The 21,792-nt window shown below is 39.0% G+C and overlaps 1 protein-coding gene across 5 annotated transcripts in view; it reads left to right on the forward strand.

Annotated features, from left to right (window-relative positions):
* SATB1 (SATB homeobox 1) overlaps window positions 1-21,792 on the forward strand; it is a 99,586-nt gene that overhangs the window by 34,525 nt on the left and 43,269 nt on the right. For all 5 annotated transcript variants that reach the window (XM_079921788.1, XM_079921789.1, XM_079921785.1 and 2 more), the window contains 2 exons: window positions 13,599-13,710; window positions 16,292-16,746. In XM_079921788.1, the coding sequence (XP_079777914.1) occupies window positions 13,599-13,710; window positions 16,292-16,746 (567 nt within the window). The remainder of the gene's footprint in view (window positions 1-13,598; window positions 13,711-16,291; window positions 16,747-21,792) is intronic.

Consider the following 21,792-nt stretch of genomic DNA (forward strand, 5'->3'; position numbering starts at 1 on the left):
CACATATTCATATATTTATTCATTCAGAAATAGGTATTGACAGTCTGCTGTGTGACAGGCATTCTATTTCCTATGGAGTAATAAGGGTGACACATCTTAGTAGTTGAAATAATAGTAACTTTCATTTAGTACTTTTACAGTATCAAGAGTGTATCTGTCACCCTAAGTGGTATATGGTTTTATATCCCCATTTTCAGTTAAGGAATCCGAGCCATGGAATGTTTAAGCAAGTCCCATGATTACGGAGCAGGTGAAGCAGAGGGGCGAGAATTCATACCCAGACCCTGTGAGCTTAATCAAGTATTCTCGGATGGATGGATGGATGGATGGATGGATGGATGGATGGAAGGAAAGATAGATAGATAGATAGATAGATAGATAGATAGATAGATAGAGACAGAGGCCTTTTTAAAAAACCTTTCTCCAACTAATTTGATGTTTTATAAAATACATTTCTCTGTAGTACTGATAACTACTTACAGTTTTCCAACTGTATTTATTCTTACTGCTGAAATTTTTCTTTAACGTATGTTTTGTTTTTGTACCTTTGATTTTGTCATTCTTACATTGACTCACTTTAAAAATACCGTCATGCCCCTAATTTAGAGTATTCGAGGGTGATTTAGAGCACGGGGACTGATTCCTGGGATAGTCTGGTATTTGGGAGGTTCCAAAAAGTTTGACTGTAAGAACTCTGTTGGCAGTCACTTCTCCCCGTCCTTACATCCTGTCCGGATCAGTAGGTATAATTGCACTAATAGCCCAAGACAACGTTAGATATTTGCATGGGAAACAGTGGGCAATTTCTCGAGTCTATGTGAAAATATAGACCTTAGTCATTCACTGGCTCAATGTGATGACCAAGGGTATAACTGGCAGCTCTATTTAAAGTTTCCTTTTTGAGATCTGCTTGTAGGATTTTGTACCTGCCCCTTCCTAGCATAATATTGTAAATCTATTGTAAATCTTGTCATTAAATATCATATATTTTGAGGAAAAGCTCCACGTAGGAGCTTTTCTTTCCTCTTTTAAATGGCAAAACTTTTCCCAGTTTTTACCTTACTGCCCAAGGGAGTCCGAGGTTATGAATATCTGCTTTGCCAGGCATGGAAGTACTAGATACTAATTGGATTTTATTACTACTTTCAGCAATTAATGGCGAGATCCATAAAGGAAATGGCAAACCAGTCTTAAATGGGCAGTTGTGTGAATTGCTAAACTTACATCAGATTACTTTTTCTGTCTCCTTTTTTGAACCAGTTATTACTTCACTCTAGTACCTCTTTCAAATTAGTGAGATATCTGTTCTGTGTTAATAATGTAATACGTAGCATCTATAATAGACGTGTCCTCCAAATTGCAAATTTGCTTTTTTGTGTCTCATCTACCAGGCTCATTTTTAGCCGGTTTATATACATAAGGGTTTTACTGTAGCTTGATATTAGTTCCCCGTAACCTTTCAAAAAAGCCAAACTTAATAAAGCATCTGACTTCAAATGGATTGATCTCAGATATTTTATGGCCACTATCTTTTCACAAGAATAAAACATAAAAGAGTTTAAGCCATGCCAATTTAGAGGGTGCTTTGACAGAAGTAAGCACTTCATTTTCACTTAATAGATTTTTACCCACGCTTTGTTTTAGATCTGAACAGGTTTCCTCTGACCTCAAAATCACTAATGCAAGGAAAATTACCATATCATGAGTGCATTTCCCCTATTTTTTTCTGATTTACAGAATAATAAATACTGCCAAGGCTTAGGAGTAGACATGGCCTGAGAGAAAGCCTATTAAATGCTAGTTTCTAATTTTTTTAAAAAGTTAACCAAATCATGCTAATCAATCAGATTTTCTTGCTCAAACAGCTAGTTTTAAAGTGCTTTTGGAGTGTCTTTTGTCAGAATGACTACGTAAATTTCAAGTTGGGCTTTCTCTGGATTTGCTTTTTAAACCTGTTTTATTTCATGTCAGATTTTGGTCCCCAACAAACTCATAAACAAACAAACAGAAAACCCTAAATTCAGAATAATCAAAACAGATACTACACGCACCAGATTTTTTCCTCTTTCTTTGGAAACTGCTTGATTGTAAGGTGCTCTGAGTATTAAAAAACATAACAGAGCCTTTAACGTAACAGGAGAGAGCGTCAGCCAGGCTCCGCAGTTCATTGCCAATTGAAATAAGGAACGCTCTTGCTGTTGGGACTTTTAAATCTAGACTTAAAAGTTATTTGTTCTGCTTAGCATTTTTAAAATGGTTCTGTTAGGAATTGTATGTGCTTTAGTTTTAATTTTAACTCATAATGATTGTAAAGCACCCTGGGATCCTTGCATGAAGGGCGCTACAGAAATGTAAGATTGTAGTGGGTTCTAATATGCAGTATTATTATGGGGTGCTGGAGTTCCATTAGGGACAATTCAGGAGGCTGCAGAATTCCGCATTGTAGAGAAGGTGGCTGACTTAAGAAACTTTTTCTTTTCTCTCATCCTTACTCTAAAACTTCATCCTCTTTAGTCATCTTTTTCTTTCTCCTTTTCAAAAGACTATTCTCTTGTACGGCAATATTTCCCCACGAAAATGCTAATCTAATTTAGTTTACTCAAAGAGGTTAAAGAGGCAAATGATGTTGAAAGTTAAGAACGATTAAAGCTTTAATTGTTAGCACCGTTTGAAATCACATTCTTATCTAGATGACAAGACAGGGTATTTCCTCACTGGATACCACCCGACTGTCCTAGGCTTGTCCCGTTTTACTATCAATCCAGCGCTTATTCCTATGCAACTGAAAAACGTGGAGCAAACCAAAACGAGTATTATCTTTATGAAACGTCACAATAAATATTTCGCTAAATGTGTTGAATCTCCTCGATTATGTTAACGTAGGGCAGAGCTCGATCTCATTTTCTTTTTATTTCTTAATGGAACTATCTTTGGAAGTGATATATTTCATCAGCCACTGCTCCTTGCCATCACATAATTAGTAAGCTAATAGCATTCGTTCCATGGGAGTCAAGAATGTGAGCTCTGTCGTTACCCCTCTGTAAATTCAGGCAGGTGACTCTCCATGCCTCATTTTTTAAATCTGTAAAGTAGCAAGATAATAGTACCAATGTTTCAGGATTGTTAGGAGAATTACATGAGTTAATACTTGTAAAGCATTTGGAACAGCGCTCAGTTCTAAAGTACAGTATACTTGTTTTTCTACAGCCTGGGGATTGAGAGTTTGAAAGGGCACTTGTGGGTCTAAGAAACTTCGTTGCTAACATAGAAGATTTTGGTACAAGTGTCACTTTTTATGGAAACAACCAAGAACTTTTCGTTTGTGAAATAATTAAAGGGCCGTTTTATAACTAACTCATTCTCACCTTTAAGGAATGCTTTTAGCGCCCTCCTTAGAATCAGTATAAAGGTCTGATGCATCTTAAAATGCAAGTGGGGGGAAAACTCAAACATGATGCTTTAAATAAGCACATTTGAAAGTTAAGCAGATGTGGTATCTTAGACTGGACAGTGTCAAAGATGCCTGGTGTGGACTGTCCTCTGGATGTGAGTTTTCCCAGTGTTCCTTCCTTTAACTACCCTCCACCCCCCACTCCCTACATCCAAGTCTCTGTCCCTCCTTTATGCCCCCCCCAATAGCACTTTCCACTTTGTTTTGTAATTATCTGTGGACTAACTCCGTTCTCTGAGTACACTGTAATTGATGGTCACAAAGGGACTAAGTTTTATTCATCATCACATTCAGAGATCTGACACATAGTAGGATCTCAGGAATATTTGTCAAACCTAAACAGACTCATAGAATTTTCATCATGTTTATTTCATGAGCCTATAAACTATGTCAAGTAGTTTTATTACTAGTATTTTATATGTAGTCTTATCTATAATATCCTACTTTACAAAATATATTTCCTATTACACTTAATTCTGAATTTTTAATTTACCTTACCAAGAGCAAATTACTTCTACATTTTCCTCTAAGAAAACCTACTGATATTCCAAGCTGTCCCATATTTTTGCTTATATTGTCACTGTTCTTGAGTATATGTACAAAACCTCTATGTTTGTAAGCAGAACAATAGTCTTGGGAGGTACAAGGGACCCAGAGATCTAAAAACTGCTATAAAAGACCTAATTATACGTCACTGTTAAGCACACTCTTTAACAACATATTTCCGTGCACATTTAAAATTTTTCTTTTATAATCAACTACGTATTTCAGCTTGGCTAGTAGGTTTCATTTTGTCTCAATTGCGTTATATTTGAGATCCATGCTTTTCTACTATTACTCTATTTATTTATGTTTGTCTATTTCTCATATTAAAAAAAATAAATGAAGCGGGGGGGAATACCAATAGCAGAATCAAATGATTTATAGACCAAGACGCTGACACTGCCAAGCTGCTGACACTGCCAAGCTGGAAATGCCAGCAGTTAAGTAGCACCCCGTGTTAGCTCACAATGTCTGTCCCTCAGCTGAGGTTCCAGAGGCCACATTTGGCATTGGAGACTCCGTTTGGGCTATAAACATCTAGTGTGTAAAAGTCAGCGGTGTGAACGTCCAGAATCACCTGAATTTAGAGAGAGCTGCAAGTGGAGATAAGTGTTGAGCCATTGCGGAACAGGCCTCAGGGGCTTGGTCTGTCCACCCTTCTGCAGGAGGCACCAGCTCAGCCTGGCTCTTCACGCACCTGGTGATGGACTGAGCTCCTTACTTCATGACGGACAGCCCGTCCAGCACATTTTTTTTTTACCATTTCACCATAACTCCCAAAGAGGTGATTACCAGTATATGGCATTTTCCTAAACTGTAAAGCATTTTCATAATACTGATAGAGGTGAGCTAGGTTAATTTGATTTTTCTCTGTGACCTCATCCAGAGGTGACATTGGTTTCTATTTATTTAGTAGACGTGGGAAGTCTTGGCTAACAACTAACAACTAATAAAACACAGAAATCAAGGACATGACCTAGCCCTCAGTCTCCTGTGAAATCTTGGATCAGATCTGGGTGTGATCCACTGCCCACGCAGTGGGCTCCCAAGGGTTTGTGCAGACCCAGAAGTTCCAAGCCTCTTTTGGGGAGTATATATGTGGGGAGAGCTTCCGTCGGATTCATGAGACTCCCAAAGAAAGTCTTTGGCCCCATAAAAAGCTAAAAAGCAGTCTTACTTTTCTCCCCAGTTTTTAGGCAGTGTGGCTTAAAAATCTAATAGCGTTCATACAAGGAAGGAAGGGATATAAAATCTGTGAAGAGTTACAGAGTCTGATTCTAGTATTTACTTTTGGAAAAATGGATTGTTCAGACTAGTTTTTTTTTTCACTCTGTGGCTTGAAGTTTCTCAAAATGCTTTATTTAGGACCTCTGGAATTTAATACAAATTTGGTATCTTTCTCTGCTATTTCTAAGTACAGATATGAGAAATTTTAATCTCCATAGAGAATGGGAGATTTAACCACACAAGGGCCATCAGAGAAAGAAGGAGCAAGCATTCCCAGTGCTCAGGATTTAGAATTTTAGGAAATGATTTTTGCTATAAAATCAAATAAAACTCACTAGATTTATCTAATGAAAAACTTATGAAAATTCTATTTGGAGTAGCGTAATGTTTAATGATAGTATGTTTTTAATAATCATATTATAAGCAAGATACCGAGGGACTCCAACCTTCCTAAAAAATAAAACTGTAGTTGGTAATGTCTGCACAGTGAACGGTTGATGGGTATAACAATCGCATCTTCTTTAGTCATTAAAGAAGACCCTGTAGGACCTGTGTCTGGGAATGCCTATAGATCTCATAGAATCTTCAAGTTGTTAGAAGGGACCTTGCAGATTATCTAGTTCATTTCCCTTCATATTGCAGATGAGCAAACCTAAGCCTGCAGTTAGTTTGAAATATTACATGCCCTTAGTAACAGTACGCTTTTTAGCAAATATTTTCTAATTTAAGCTCTTTACCAATGTATTCAATTCGTTTGAATAAGAAGGTTTCAGTAGCATTAAGAACGATCTAGATGATACTTATACAAAAAGATAGAATAGAGAATCTGGTCAGAAGATATTATCTGGGCCTTATGTAAAATTACTTTAATTATGCGGAAAAGCCGTACGAACTGTGAGCCAGCATTTCCTTTAAACATGATGAATTGGCTATTTAAACCATTACATAAAATTCCTGTGCTTCGAAACGGTCACATTTTCATCTTTAGGAAATGTAGTAAGAGAATTAAAACAGAATCGCCCAGGTTCTCTTTGTGCTTCCCTTTGTACTCCTTTGGAGCTTTGTACCGAGTTTCTATTTTTAGCACGATACAAGGGTGACTCTGTGTGACGATGCCATTTTCAAGGCACCGGGATTGATCAAGATGGCAAGAGCCTTAACGATGGCAACTGGAGTTTAAGTAAAATTTAGAAGTGATTAGTCTCTTCTCAACAAATTGAGATGCCAAGTATGCCCCAGTTGTATCTCCCAAGAGAATAGCTTAGAAAGCAATAAAGGATCCAGAGGGAAAGATTTGGGGAACATAAGCTAACATCACAAAGAGAATATGACACTTAGAAATCCTGCCATTTGCTTCCCATAAATCGAAACCCGATTCCCTTCCTCCCCTCCCTCAATACCAGATGGGGACTACCTGTGAATTTTCAACAAATTCGTTCCATGTCACCATCTCCTATGATGCCTTGTTTGTAGTATTTGATATCCTTTGGGATGAAAAGAAAACCCCATTTACTGAGAATCCCTATTAAAACAGTGTTTGAATGTGGAGTTGATTCCATTTGATCTGAAGTTAAAATTTGACCTTTAAGTTTCCCACGCGCATCTAAAAACCTGCTGTGAAAATTCAGGCCATAGGCAGGCCGGACCTAGAGAGAGGGGAGGGCCAGCCGAGTGTGTGAAGTTACACTTGTCAAAAAATAAAAATGTAAAATAATAGAGAGCCAGCAGTTTGACAGATTGTTCAGTAAATGCTCATTTTATTGAAAATTATAAAAAGGTGCTTAATGTCTCTGTGCCATTAATACAATACATAAAAAGGTTACTGTCAAGATTAGTGTTCCAGCCCTGAAAATTAACTGCGGGGCTTTACAAAGCATCACTGTGTGTCGCCTGAGAAGTTAAAGGTTTCTGTATATACGTTCTGCACGCACGGACATTTATTTCAGAAAACAATTATTTTAGACTTTATGCCAAAGACATGAGCAGTTATGTGCTTTCATTTTAAGACATGGATGTACCAGATATATATTACAGACAAGGTAGAACCATGAAAAATCGCCTTACAGAATTAAACCTGTGCAAGATGATTTCCCCTTGTGTCTCTGGAGTATTCCAATTCAAAACATACATTCCTTCCTACAGAACAAGATATTCAGATTCCTTAGTTGAAATTAATTAGCATTCAGAAACCAGATAGCATGTTTTTGGGTATTCATGAGATCTCTGTTTGAAAAAAAAAATGTTTTTAACTTGTAGAAATGTGTTGCAACACACAGATGGGAAGAAAAAGGAAAAAAAAAATCTCTTTAGCAAGCACTGTGTGTAAAAGGAATATTACATTTTGCACGTTCCTGATTGCTCTGTGTAAACAGTTTTTGACATCTGTCTTTATAGTTTTCGAGGAGAGGAAGACTTTGTTAAAAGAATCATTTTTATACAGCAGTCCCCATTTCAGTCTTGCTTTACCTGTATTATGAAAGCAGATGGTCTGCATGTCTTTTGAATATTTATAACTATCAAAAACAATCTCTTGCTATTCACCCTTAGGCTTATGAGATGTCAGGACTGTTCTGGTTGAAAAAAAATCATCTTGGGTGTTTACAGAAAGAGGATTACATTAAGCTGAAATGACTATACATTTTCCAGTTTAATATTTGTCCATCAGCTGTTTAATCGTATTTAGATAATTGTGTAAATAAGATGTGGTAGCTTTTGCCCTCTCTGCTGATGGAGCCTGAAAGCTTTAAACTTGGGTGAACCACCATTTTGTAGAGGCTCTGGCACCTCTTCCCACCTCAGTCAGACCATCCACAAGTCTTTAGTAAGTTTTGATCATGATATCACAGTCCTGTTAAAAAAAAAAAAAAAAAATTGTGCACGGAAAGCCTGTACGGAGATCCCATGAATGCTAGGGACCTGCTGGCTTCCGGTACAGGCTGTGTAGTTTATTAGAGTGAACTGTAATATGCAAATAGGGTCCAGCGCTCCAATTACCCTTTAAAGATGGCATGGCTTTCTCTTTCTCCTCCATGAGCACGCAGCGCTTTGAGGGTATTTTGGAAAACTTTTGGTATAGTCGGGGTTAACTGGTTTTTTGACTGGAAGCTGAGCAATCAGAGATAACAGATTTTGCTGTGGTTGGTTGATTTGGCAGAAAAGCATGAACAGTTTTGGTTTAAATGATTGAATAACCTGATTAGCATTGTTTGGGGGTGGGTTTTTTTGTTGATGTTAAAGGCACAGCAAAGCAATTTTAAGGGTAATCAGATCACTGCCTTTCCCCAGTTGATGAACCGTTTTTTCAGAAGGCCTCACCTCTCCCCGCAACCTCTTCCTTGGCTCCTAAGATGACCAAGGAGAAAAATAAAAAACTCTCTTCCTTCGGTTTTCTAAATGTGTTATAAATACACACTTAACAGTGTACGTCCTATTCTAGCAGGGGGTTGACAGGATAGAATATTTTGAAAAAATTATGTAACTTCCACCAATTCCTTATGGGTTTGGGGGTTGTTTTTTGTTTTTCAAATGCAGAGACCTGCAGTATTTGAGAGCAAAGGTTCAGAATGTTCTAACCATATCGAAGTCAGGCTGTAGAAAAATTCCACCCTTACCTTTTCACAATTAGAAAGGTTATAAATAATGTATTTGGCTGAAAAGGAAGCTCAGCCTGTGGCAGATGGTATCATTCTAGAGAACCAGGGTTTCTGTGAAGATGGCATTCTTTCAGATCGGAACTCGAGCAGACTCTCAGAAAGAGCCGGAGCTCCTCATAGGGCGCAGACATGTGCTTTATGGATCTGAGAAAAGCTTACAACTTGGCTCCTAGGATGAGAATATTGTGTCACACTGGGGTTAGGAGACCCACAGCCAATTTCTGCCGACTTCCAAACTGTATTTCCTGACGCTGGAAGCTGGGGCCTCTTCCTTGGTTTGTGTTCCTGGGTAGTGTTTGAACTTGGGATTTAAACCGAAGGAGTTTTATCAGCCTGGTTATTTTAGTCCCTGAACGTGGATGCTTTCCACAGACTGGCCACCAAATAAGAAGACTTGTCAGGCAAGCCGTGCCCTTTTCCCAGTGCTTTGGAGAAGCTCGTATAAATAGACACCCAGAGATCTGGGAGAACACGAGCACCGAGCTCAGTGACTTCCAAGACATCTGTGAGGAAGTAGCTTCAAAAACCTGGAAGGGAGCTCTTGCAAATTCAAGAACAAAGGTTCTTCAAACTCTTTGAGCTCGAGCTTGACAGCTAAAACTGATGGATGGAAAAGATTCCCTGTGACAATTAATCTAACATTACCTTTGACCTTTAAGAAAACAAAGAGAGAAGAGGACTTTCTGGTAGCCTGCAGTAATGACTTATTTCAGTGACCTTTTATCGATCACCAAATAGGTTGCCCAGCCCTGTGATAGGTCCAGGCTATATGGAGATAAGCCCCAAGGCTCACCCTCCTAGTGGGAAATAAACAGCGTGATGGGTGCCATGGTGGAGGTTCTATGTACGGGATGTTTGGGCCATCAGGAAGAGCCCTGCAGGAGTACGCGCTGAAATTGTATCCTAGGTGAGCAGCTGTTAGCTAGAGATGGAAGAGGGCATGGATCAAATAAGTCAGAGGAGTGGTGTGTATCGTCCTGATGTCAGCTACCACCTGGTACCTACTGGCCAGCTTTGGAAGATACCACCAAATTGGAATATTGAAACAAATGGAAATGCTCTTTTTCATTGATGTTTTCCCTTGTTATCCCTTGATCCGACTTGTCATTGAATCATTTAATTTGTATCCTCTTTGTTCTTTCATAAGAAAATTTCTTTGACTTAAAATACATCATTTGAAAATTGTATCTAAGACTCATATGTTATTTAAAGCATAGTCTTTCGACTGATCTGAAATGTGATCACATAATAAAAGCCAATGAAGAGGGAGGCAGAGGGTTGTCATAGTAATTAACTTCTCTTAAGTCCATACTCCGTATGTTCCAGGCTCTGTGCTAATTGTATCACATTCATTGTTTTATTTATCGTCAGTCCAAGTGGAGATAGTATGTCTCTTCGAGTCATTATTTTTCTAGTGACTTGTTCAGTTCTAGGCACATAGCAGGAGTTCCATAGATAGTTGCTGGATGAATGAAAAAAAAAATGTCCATATGAATAGGTTCTCAGAACAGCCCCAAGAGGTGACTGCTGCTGACATTCCCGTTGAGTACTGGGAATTGTCGTAGTGGTCAGTTAATCTGACCCAGGTCACACTACCAGTGTGTGATACATGTTGGACTTGAATGCAGGTTTAGCTCATTCTGCTTCATCAAATGAACATCTAGTGTGTATTTAATACGTGCCAGGCATTTGGGCTGGAAAGGAATACAGAGCCCCAGACCTGCATGGACTCATAGCTTAGTGAGTAATCTTTTTAGTTAGTGATCTTTTTAAACTACGTTCTTTTGATTGACAGAAGAATCCCAAGCCTCCTTCTCAGAAACATGGATCTTCGTTTACCTACCCCCTATCCATCCTCAGCCCATAGGGAAGTATTATCAATCTTGACTTTCTCTTCTTTGTATTATCAAAACAAGAGGTGTTTCTTTATGATTTTCCAAATTTAAGACACAGGACTGAATGTGATCTTTCAAATACCATGTGCCCCCCCCCCCCAAGATTCTGAAATCTCTCTTCCCTGCCTTTAAAACTCATAGACCTAGTTAGATGCCATGCCTAAGCCTTCAGTGGGGATTGTACCACAGGGAAAACAAAATGTCTCATGCAGTGGCTGTCTGAGCAGTTTAGTTGGACATATCACTGCATATTGTTCCAGTAAAAATAGAGGTGACCCCAAGTTACCTGAATTATGGACTATTTCCCGGCCCCCTAAAAGCACAGAAAGATAGAGAATCTAGAAAGTTGCTTTGGCATGCGTCATAACCTGTGGATTAGCCTTTTGACTTATGTCTCACTTAGGCTAATATTTATGTTATTCAGAGTTTCCCTAAGCCCGCACCACTTGACAGAGTAGAAAGCATCCAGAAAGTCACTTAAGGACAGAGCCTACCAATTTAGGGTTAAACGAGGGCAGGGGGAAGCTTTGATGAACACGCACATATGGATATTATTTTCCACATATGGGTAATAATGAACTACATAGCACTGTTACATATGGGCTCTAGTTTTATAAAAATATTTCAGATGTTTTTTTTTCTTTTTCCCACACATTGTATATTTTTCTTCCTCCCCCACCCCCATATATTTTCCACTCTTGCGCTACTGAATCACATTAAATTGAAATGATCTGTTTACATGTCTCTTCCTGATAGACGGTAAACTTCTTGTAGGCTGAGGCTGTATCTTATCTGCCCTTGTATCCCTAGTACCAGCCAGGGACGTAGTAGGTGCACAGCAAAGAGCGAATCTCATAGATGGAACCATTGGCAAAGTCAGGTAGCCTGGACATTTGTCAGAAACCTCAGCAAAATTTTGATATTTCAGACTTTTCTGAAAACTAAGACATAAGCTACATCTAAAATTTACATGTACTATTATGTTAACATTTAAGAATCTGCCAGCATGTCTAAGTTGAAGAGTAATAATTTTTTAAAAATTGGACCAAAGTAGAAGAACATGGGCTCTCACCCATTTGCAGAATCACAGTGATCCATCAGCCATCTCAGTAGTTTTGTTAGTGTCTGACTTTATTGATCCATCGTTAATAGAGTAAATGTGATTGAAGCTGACGGATTGTTAACTGGATCAGGTAATCTTCTGGGTCCGGTTTTGGCAACCTTGCTAAGTATCTTTTTGTACCTTGGACTGAGGGACTCTCAGTCTGGATTAATGGCAGAGTATCATGAGCACATTAAGAATGTCTTTTTAGAGAAATGTAAAAATGACTATCCAGTAGAAAGTGTCAAAAAAAAAAAAAGATATCATAGTGCCTCTTAGGAAGGATAGCCATGTTTTACATCAATAATGTAACCCCAGCTTATCCTTCACTGGAAGTTCTTCAAAGATCCCCAAGGTTTACATATTACAGGAATGTGTGCATGCTACAGAATTAACACTGATGACGGATGTCAGGAGAATCAATGATAATCAGAAGAGCTCTACGTTAGAAGTAGCTTAAAGAAGGTAACGATGTAAAAATACTTTCGTCCCCAAACTGGCTTTTCTGCTTGTTCCCCGCCTTCTGTAAACCGTTTTCACCACAGACCACCTGAAGTCTGAAATGTAAGTTCTCATGTTTCTACACATAGGAGTGGAGGACAGATTGGCTCTGCAAAGTCTAATTATTCCTACGACTCAATGGGAAATTAATTTAGCCACTACTAGAGAATATGAGTGTTGTGGCTGGAAATAACCATGACCAAGCCACTGAAATGACCAGAACCAAAATTTCCTGGGAAGAAAATACTTTTCTTTGTTGAAAATGAGTTTAAAAAAATAAAGACAAAACTAGTAATACATCAAAATCATTGTCTTTCTTCATTTTTCTATGTTAAACTGTTGACTCCATTTTCCAAGCTTTTGTTATTAGAAGCAGGATGAAGACAAGTGACAAAATAGGGCGTTTTCTTTTTTGTGGTATCCTTGAGAGATGAGTCACCATGAAATGCATATTTTTAAAAATGATATGGTTAGTTTGAAATTCAAAACCCAAGCTTTACTATATATGAAGCTAGCAATAAGATTGCAGCATATGTTTTTCTTCTGTTAGAGGATCTTTGTGAATAGTTTTTCTCTTCTTAAATGTGGTCAGTCAGCCTTGCAACAGTGTTAATTTACCTCCAGGTGAAACCCAAATACTATGAGTGGAAAGTGCAAGGGGTGTTTCCCAAACTTCAGTGGGCACGCAAATCCCCGGGGATCTGATGAAAATGCAGGTGCTGCCTGACCAGGTCTGGAGTAGGGCCCAATAGTCTGCATTTCTAATAAGCTTCCAGATGATGCTGATATTATGGTCCCTGGGCCATCCTGGGAGTTGCAAGGATGGAGAATTTAGTCACCAAACCACAAAGTGGCATTTATTTATGAATTACAATCAGAAAGCCATCTCCAAGTATTTGGATTTATTGGAATCGGTGGAAGTTTGAAGTTTGTCCGCCCAGGAACAGATGACATTGGTGGAGGTCCCATACATACTAGGGCAAAGTCTGTGGGTGTGATCATTTTATACCAGTCTCAGCGGACTGTTGCTTTCTACTTAAATAAAGCATTTGATGCTCTACTTACTGACTTTGAAGAAGTCATGGCTTTAGGCTACAGTGTGAAACAAAAATGTATTGGTACTCAGTTGATGAAAAAAAGTTACAGTTTCCACAATTGAAATCATGTCCGTGTTCTGTCTTGTGCCGCTGTGTATTACAACTGTTTCCATCCCCCTCTTCACGCAGAGTATGATTTCTTCCATTGTGAACAGCACTTACTATGCAAATGTCTCAGCAGCAAAATGTCAAGAATTTGGAAGGTGGTACAAACATTTCAAGAAGACAAAAGATATGATGGGTAAGCAGAAAACCGTTGCAGCGGTGGCTACATACCATTACGTGTCATTTGGGGGTTTATCCAAGTTGCATGTAAAGCCAGGTCTTGTGATTGCCCAATTAGAGATCAATTTAGAATGTTTCTTGGAGGGTGGGGAGTGGGTCTGAGTATAATGAGATAATTAAATTCAATAAATGTTTGTGTTTAAATCAGCCCAACTGACTTGGTTGTCAGACATGCAGGAGATGGAGGCGAGGCGGGGTGGGGGGGGGGGAGCTGTCATTTTTTAACATCTCAGTGAAGACCTAACCAGGCCTTGAATAAGTAATATTGGCTGTGGGTTCTCCCAGAGATAAATCATGCTTTTATGTTTTTTTGAGTTTTCTTTGAGAGAAAGGGAAAGTGCCAATTTTTACACCCAATTTTTGAGGATATTCAATTGTATTTATAGTCTCCACAGTTGAGATCAAGTGATATTTACAGCTATAGTCTCCAGCCCCCCCAGATAGGCACTTTGGTGAGCATAGTGCTTTACCATCCGTAACCAAAGAACCATTGCATCATTTCTAGACTCTCACTGCCATGGCATCCTATCTTAACATGTAACTTTAGGTCAATATTTGTTACGCAGGAAATACATTAAAATTATCTGCAGTGTGAAGTGACAGATAAAAGTTGTGTGTTGTACCCTACCTAGCATTTAGATGATGTCATTTCTCCCTGTTGAGTTTGCTAGTGTTCGTTAAAGCAAACACTGTGATTAAGGTTAATGTTTTAATTTCTATTAAGGTTTTCTTTCTTGTACCTACCAAATAAAATGTTTTAAAATAATATAGGAATGGGATGTTTGATATGCATCGCATTACGTTGTGTTTTAAGTCTATTTCTGTTTACTTCCGTTACATTCATTCAGTAACACAATAATAACTTCTCCTGAAGATTTTAAGAGGCAAGAGAACCTGAATTTTGAGCCTGTTTTAGCGTTTAATATTTGAAGCAAAACCATCCATCTACCAAAACAGATTCTTTGCCGTTTATAGCTTAGAGCTGTAATGAAGACAATGCATCATTTTTTGGAATAATTGCTTGAATTACTATTCCCTATGAATGGCCCACTTGGGCTGATATCACTGGTAGAAATGGAAGGTTTCTTCCCCAATGCTTAGTTATATTTTGCATATATCAGTGACTATAGCAGTATGATAAGTTCCTCTAAATATAAAGCCTGAATATTTAATAAAAAGAGAAATGATGATTAAAATCAACCCAGAGTCCACACATGGGAAGCACGGTGTACTATTTATTTATTTATTGGCCGCACTGCACAGCTTGTGGGATCTTAGTTCCCCAACCAGGGATCAAACCCGGACCCCACAGCAGTGAAAGTGCGGAGTCTTAACCACTGGACCGCCAGGGAATTCCCATGGTGTACTATTTAGAAAGACTCACCTACTGACCGTCCTCAGCCTTTCAGGTCAAGAGCATCCAAGCAGTCTCTTCCCTGTAGCAGGAAAGCAGTTGACACACTATTCACTCTCAGCCAGTCCATGTGAGGGATGTAGCCAAGGGAGAAACATTCGTCCTGTGTGGGTGGTAATAAATTGCAAGATGGTGACGGTATCACCATTGCATCAGAGTGACTCCCTACCCCTTCCTTGAAAGATTGTCATAGCATCTGGTGATGGTCACAGCTTCTTCAAGAAGCATTTGGGTCTTAGCAACACTGGGTATGCTGGCTTGCAATACATTAAGTCCTTTGCTTCATTCTAAGAAATATTTGCAGCTATACCCATCATCTAACATGATAGTTAGAATTCAGCAAAACAGGACGTGTAAGATACCCAGCCCAGTGTCCAGCATGCACTCAGTTATCATTACTGATCATTATGACCACTTTTATTATTTATTATATTGATTAGTTTTCTATATTAACAGCTAGGTTAAAATTGAACATAAGTAACATTTGTGTACATTTTTTCATGCAAACTTTTTGCCTGGAGTAGTAACAGTTAATGTATATATTATGAGAAAATACTTGCATATTTCTTTTTTCTACAGTTGCATATGATCTTTTCCTAGCTCCACTCACTCTTTCTAGTTGCCGTTAAGGAAAGAGTGTTCTTCTAGAAGCTATTTGGTTTTTTTGGGGCCGCATGCAGCATGTGGCTTGCAGGATCTTAGGTCCCCAACCAGGGATCAAACCCAGATCCTCAGCAGTGAAAGCGCCAAGTCCTAACCACTGGACTGCCGGGGAATTCCCTAGAAGCTATTTTAAAATAAATGTTGCCTTATAAGAAGTAAGAGTGAATAATCGTTTGACCCCCAGACTAGTCACATAGACTTTGAAAATAATTTATTTCTGGCCTTAAATCTAAACCACATTATAAAACTAGAAAGCGTTATCCCCCTTTCAGAGTTTGTGCCATGGTGCAGAGGACAAAAGTAAAAGCATGGCCAGTTGCATTCCATCTTGAGATGTTCCTAGTTTCCTTGGACCTTGGGTGTGCCCTGTGCCTTCTGTCTGTATTAGGGAATGACCAGAGATCCTTATCAATGCAGATCATTGTTGGCTCAACGTGATTTTCCTTCTTGTCCACTTCAGTTGAAATGGATAGTCTCTCTGAACTATCCCAGCAAGGTGCCAACCACGTCAACTTTGGCCAGCAGCCGGTCCCAGGGAACACCGCGGAGCAACCCCCGTCCCCCGCGCAGCTCTCCCACGGCAGCCAGCCCTCTGTCCGGACCCCTCTTCCCAACCTGCACCCTGGGCTCGTGTCAACGCCCATCAGTCCTCAGTTGGTCAACCAGCAGCTGGTGATGGCTCAGCTGCTGAACCAGCAGTATGCAGTGAACAGACTTCTAGCCCAGCAGTCCTTAAACCAACAGTACTTGAACCACCCTCCCCCTGTTAGTAGATCTATGAATAAGCCTTTGGAGCAACAGGTTTCCACCAACACAGAGGTGTCTTCCGAAATCTACCAGTGGGTACGTGATGAACTGAAACGGGCAGGAATCTCCCAAGCAGTATTTGCACGTGTGGCTTTTAACAGAACTCAGGTCAGTTTTGTTTTATGTGTAAATGGTTCCTCTCTCTCTTGTTCTCTTCCTTCTTTAATCCCATCTACACTGATGTTTATGCTTTTACTTTGTACTAACATTTTTTTCCTTCTCTCCCTGTGGTCATATTGTCTGTACCTGGGGGTGCCTACATTTTATCATTTCTCTGCTTATCGTAAACCTCTTCTACCAAGAGAAAGCTGTGTACAAATCGATCCTGATTCAGGGGCCTTGAAAGAATAAATATCGAAAATATTTCAAACTGACATTACCTATGCTTTTATGTAATGGAATTATAGACTGTTGGTAGCAGATTGAGAAAGGTTTGAGGACTTGGTCAAGGCCATTTCATTGGTAGGGCTCCAGGCTTCTAGCCCACTATCCACCTTTCCTAGACCAGGGATCAGCAGACCTTTTCGGTAATAGGCCAGATAGTAAGTATTTTAGTCTTTGAGGGCCACAGCAGCCATGGACAGAAATGCATAAAACTATTTACAAAACAGGCCCTGGGGGTAAGCTTGGCCTTGGAGGCCTTAGCTTGAGACTTCTCATTGAGATTTGCATATACCCCTTGTGTTCTCACCTTTGTCCTCCTGGGCAAATTCCTGTGAAGATATTATCAGGAAGGAAGATGTTTAGCAGGATGTGGAGAAAGGGTGATATACAGGAGAAGACCTAAGATAAAGACATCTGAAAAGCCCTAAAAAAAATTGATTCCATTGAGCTTCCCTGGTGGTGCAGTGGTTGAGGGTCCGCCTGCCGATGCAGGGGACATGGGTTTGTTCCCCGGTGCGCGTCCAGAGCCTGTGCTCCGCAACGGGAGAGGCCACAACAGTGAGAGGCCCACGTACCACCAAAAAAAAAAAAAAAAAAAAAAAAATTGATTCCATTAAACACTGAATGAGAGGATTTTTTTTAAATGTCTTCTTTTTTGAAACTAGTATGATATATACATGGTGTTTATTACACACACACACACTCTCCCCAGAAAAACCCCAGAAGAACATGTAACTTTGATTAGAATGAGGACATTATGTCCTTTTAACTTTTCTTGTTTTGCCACTGTTCCTTCGTCAATTTTTTTTTTTTTTGGCCTGACTCATACTTTCCTTTCGTATTTATTTTGTTTATTACATGATTATAAGAATAAAATCCGGGGGCTTCCCTGGTGGCGCAGTGGTTGAGAGTACGCCTGCCAATGCAGAGGACACGGGTTCATGTCCTGGTCCGGGAGGATCCCACATGCCGCGGAGCCATGGCCACTGGGCCTGCGCGTCCGGAGCCTGTGCTCCGCAACGGGAGAGGCCACAACAGTGAGAGGCCCGCGTACCGCAAAAAAAATTAAAATAAAAAATAAAATCCGGGTACAAAAATATCTAGTATTAATTCCTTGCTGGCAGTTTCCATACCTAGGAGAATCCCAGCTGTGACTTATGTTTGGCTTGCCTTCACTGGATTGAAACTTAGGAGGCCTTACAAAGCCTTTAACTCAGTGTTTGTTTTCAGTTTCTTTAACTGTTTTTTGTACATCATCTGTCTGTGTTTAAAAGGGTGGTTGCAAAGTTATTTCTCAGGTTAAAATTGTATGGTTTTACCTAGTTTTATTAATATATCTTTACAACTTAAAAATGTGTTCATTATTAGGTGGTAAATTTAATATGACACCTCTATTCAGTTGGAGGGTCATTATTTTAAAAAAAAGTTTAAAAATGAATAGATGAAAGGATCAAGTCAGCCTTCTAGCTACTCCTGTTTCTGGCAGCATCCTTTATTTTTGTAAATAGCAGTAACTACCAGTAGTTCTTAGTACTGGGCAAAAACCAGGCAGGTCTCTGCCTAAAAGTTGCTTGTTGAACTGAATTGAAAGCCCACAGAGACAGCACTGACATGGACACAGATGACTCACAGATTCAGTGGAAAGCATTTTGGAAATTGAGCAAATTGTTATTTCTTAAAGGACTAAGGAAAGTGTGTTTTATGTAGTAAAGAGAGTCTAGCTGAAGGTGAAAAGGGTAAGGTCACCACCCATCAGTGTGTTTTTTCTTCTGTGGGGCTGTAATGTCCCAGGCATCATCACCCTGGAGAGTGACCGTTTGTTCTCCTTGGGTTTTCATGTGGACGGATTCCACAGATATCAGTAGGATTTGTTACTGGAAAAGAGACAGAGTTCTCTATTTTATACCCTATCAATCTCTTCGAAAAGATGGTTATCTCTGTGGTTAACATTGAAAACAGTGACTTAATGTTTTCAAGGGAGAGAGGAGAATGAAACCCGGGTGCAGCTTGATATCCATCTCTTTATTAATAATAGCCAGTTGAGAAAGAGTCATTACCGAAAAATTGTCTGGAGCCCCGGATGACAGAGGGGTTTGGTTTTAAACCTGTATAGAGGTAATTGGGACTCCTCCGTCGAAGTGGATGATGGGCCATGTTTGAAGCTGTTAGATTTCAATGAGAGTCATTGTCTATGTATATTTAAGAGTTCACTTTTGGGGAATTCGCTTTGGAACACGCAAGCATGCGTGTCTTTTCGGTGGTCATACCAAAACACCACGCACACTCACGCGTACACACACAGCTGCATTTATTTTAATGATTATATATTCATATGAGTGTATGTAGTATGTTTATTTCAAACTGTATGCATTTCAATAAAAGCAGGTGCATCGTGAGAGTGTATGGTGTGAGTGTGGAGGATGAAAATACACATGCTAATGCATATGTATAGAGCAGGAGCTCTGCAGAGTTAAACCGCACAGACACGTTTGTGTGTACTTATTACAGTGTGCAATTCCGGCTCCAGGTTTTAAAAAAATTAATGAAAAATATGTACATACAAATGCAAAGTCCTCTGATGTGATCGGATAAAGACACTGGCATCCTATAAACAGTATGTTAAAACATTCATGTAATAGATGATGCTGTTGTGAGTTGAGAATATCGACAGCTCTGTATAACTTTAAAATCCTGGGTCTCATCTTTCAACTCTTCATTGGAGAATTTTCTCATCAGCTTAATTGGGTCTCCTGAATTAAAACATACCCCTCTCTTTTAAGACATTCCTGTATCGCTATTTTTTAAAGTCGAAAACAAAAGAAAACAAAAAGATGAAAAAAAGTCTACCTTTTCTGAAAGCTTGTGATGAAATTTATATAATTCCTTGTTTTAAGGATGTTTCCCCCTTCTGAATTGATGGGCATATGTTCTTTAATTGCTACGGAAGGTACCAGCTTTTAGCATCTGTCATTCATTCAGTTATGCCTACTTGATGTCTTTTTAATGGAAACCCATGGCTAAAATTAATTGCTGAAGCTTCTAGATTTATACTTTTCCATTCACTTCTCTGTATTACTGCTACTTAAAGGTCGTGATAGAAGAAAATATATTCTTTAATGCTCCCCCCGCTTTTTAAAATAAATCCCATAGTTTAACTCTGATCCCATTCTGTGGCTTTTCCCCTTTTTTCTCCCCCCTCCTCTTGTCTTTGGCACACTTTATTTTCCAGTAAAATAAAGAATGAAGATGGATTATTCAAAACTGATAACAGTAATGGACCATCATGTAATGTTTTATTGAATTTGAGTTCTGTAAATTATGTGGTGGAGAGAAATTTGCCTGCTTAAGTATAACAGAAATTGCTACTGTGTTCCTATAATTCTTCACAGTGTAATTTAAGAAAAGTCCACTCTCCATATCACTATTGAATAAAAGGTAAAAAGGTGCTATTACCCCGACGTGACAGCTCTTGTTTGGCCTCCCAACCGACAGAGATAAATGTGTCTGCTTATAACTTGCTTGGCCTGAGTCCAAGGTAGGAGGTGGAGTTCGAAAGTAGTCTTTCACCTGGACATGTGATTAAAAATTCACCAAACAAGAGGCAGGTAGCCTTGAAGAATCTTCTACATGTTTTATTTTTAGAGGGAGGTTTCATCAAATCATATTTTCCTTCTGAGGGCTTTGAAGTTCCACGAAGCTGATAAAAATCTATTTGAATCAGTGATTATGTTCAAAGAGGAGACAAACGGGAGGCCAGACAGGCTTTTTGTTCATACTGGCAGTCTCTTTCGCTTATCTGCTGTTTTAAAGAATTCATAATTAGCTTTTGGAAGTACTGATAATATTTATTGAAGGTTTTTCTTTCTTTTCCAATACTAATGAATTTTACTTGTAAACTCTTTCTGGAATGTAAAAAAGGTTTAGGTATTCATCAGCAAGTTCACTCTTTAATTGAAAACATTAGAAATCTCACCACCACTATGGAATGGCGATGCAGAATAATCTTACGTTTTCATGTATAGAGCACATATTGAACAATCTGAAGATGTGAAGTGCATGAAAAGCAGCTTCTCGTTTCCCATAAAATTGATATCCATGAGGTGCTGGTAACATACTACATAATATACAAAATCGCAAGTTCTTTTTGGAAACAAAAATGACTAATGATTTTGTTTAATTTCATTCAGCAAATTTATTGAGCACCTATGGGGCATAATATTGGTAAATATTTTAGTCCTGGTATTTCAGTGATAGCAAGTATGGTACATGATGACCTTGACATGTTATTTTTTAGCATGAAGAAAAGTTTTTGGTAAGAGGTCTCTCTTACTATCCACCATGGGGCATTACTACAAATGACCTTGACCTAACTTGGCAAGTCTTAACTGGATTTTCAGTCATGGGAAATGGGAAACAAGGGCCACATACATCTTGAATCCATAAATGTAGCTACTCAAATAACAACAACCCAAACAGGACCAAAACGTGCATTCCCATACCCGGATTCTAATGCCAGTCATTTCGCATCCAGAATTTTCTCAAGTGACATCATTCTCTTTAAAAAAGTAATTAACACATTCTAATCAAAACATTTTCTAATAATATTTTCAAGCATTTCCACCAGGGGGCACTCCCCTCATTGAAAGCCTGGGCCAAAAAAAAAAAAAAAAAACCACACAAAAACCCGAAGGTTTGTAAAATACCTGAGACTGTCTACACTGTCTGCTTTCGAGCTCTGTGAATGTCCCAGGATTTGAAATATCAGTCTAG

This window comes from Stenella coeruleoalba, assembly GCF_951394435.1.
Source record: "Stenella coeruleoalba genome assembly, chromosome: 5".
Lineage (NCBI taxonomy): Eukaryota > Metazoa > Chordata > Mammalia > Artiodactyla > Delphinidae > Stenella > Stenella coeruleoalba.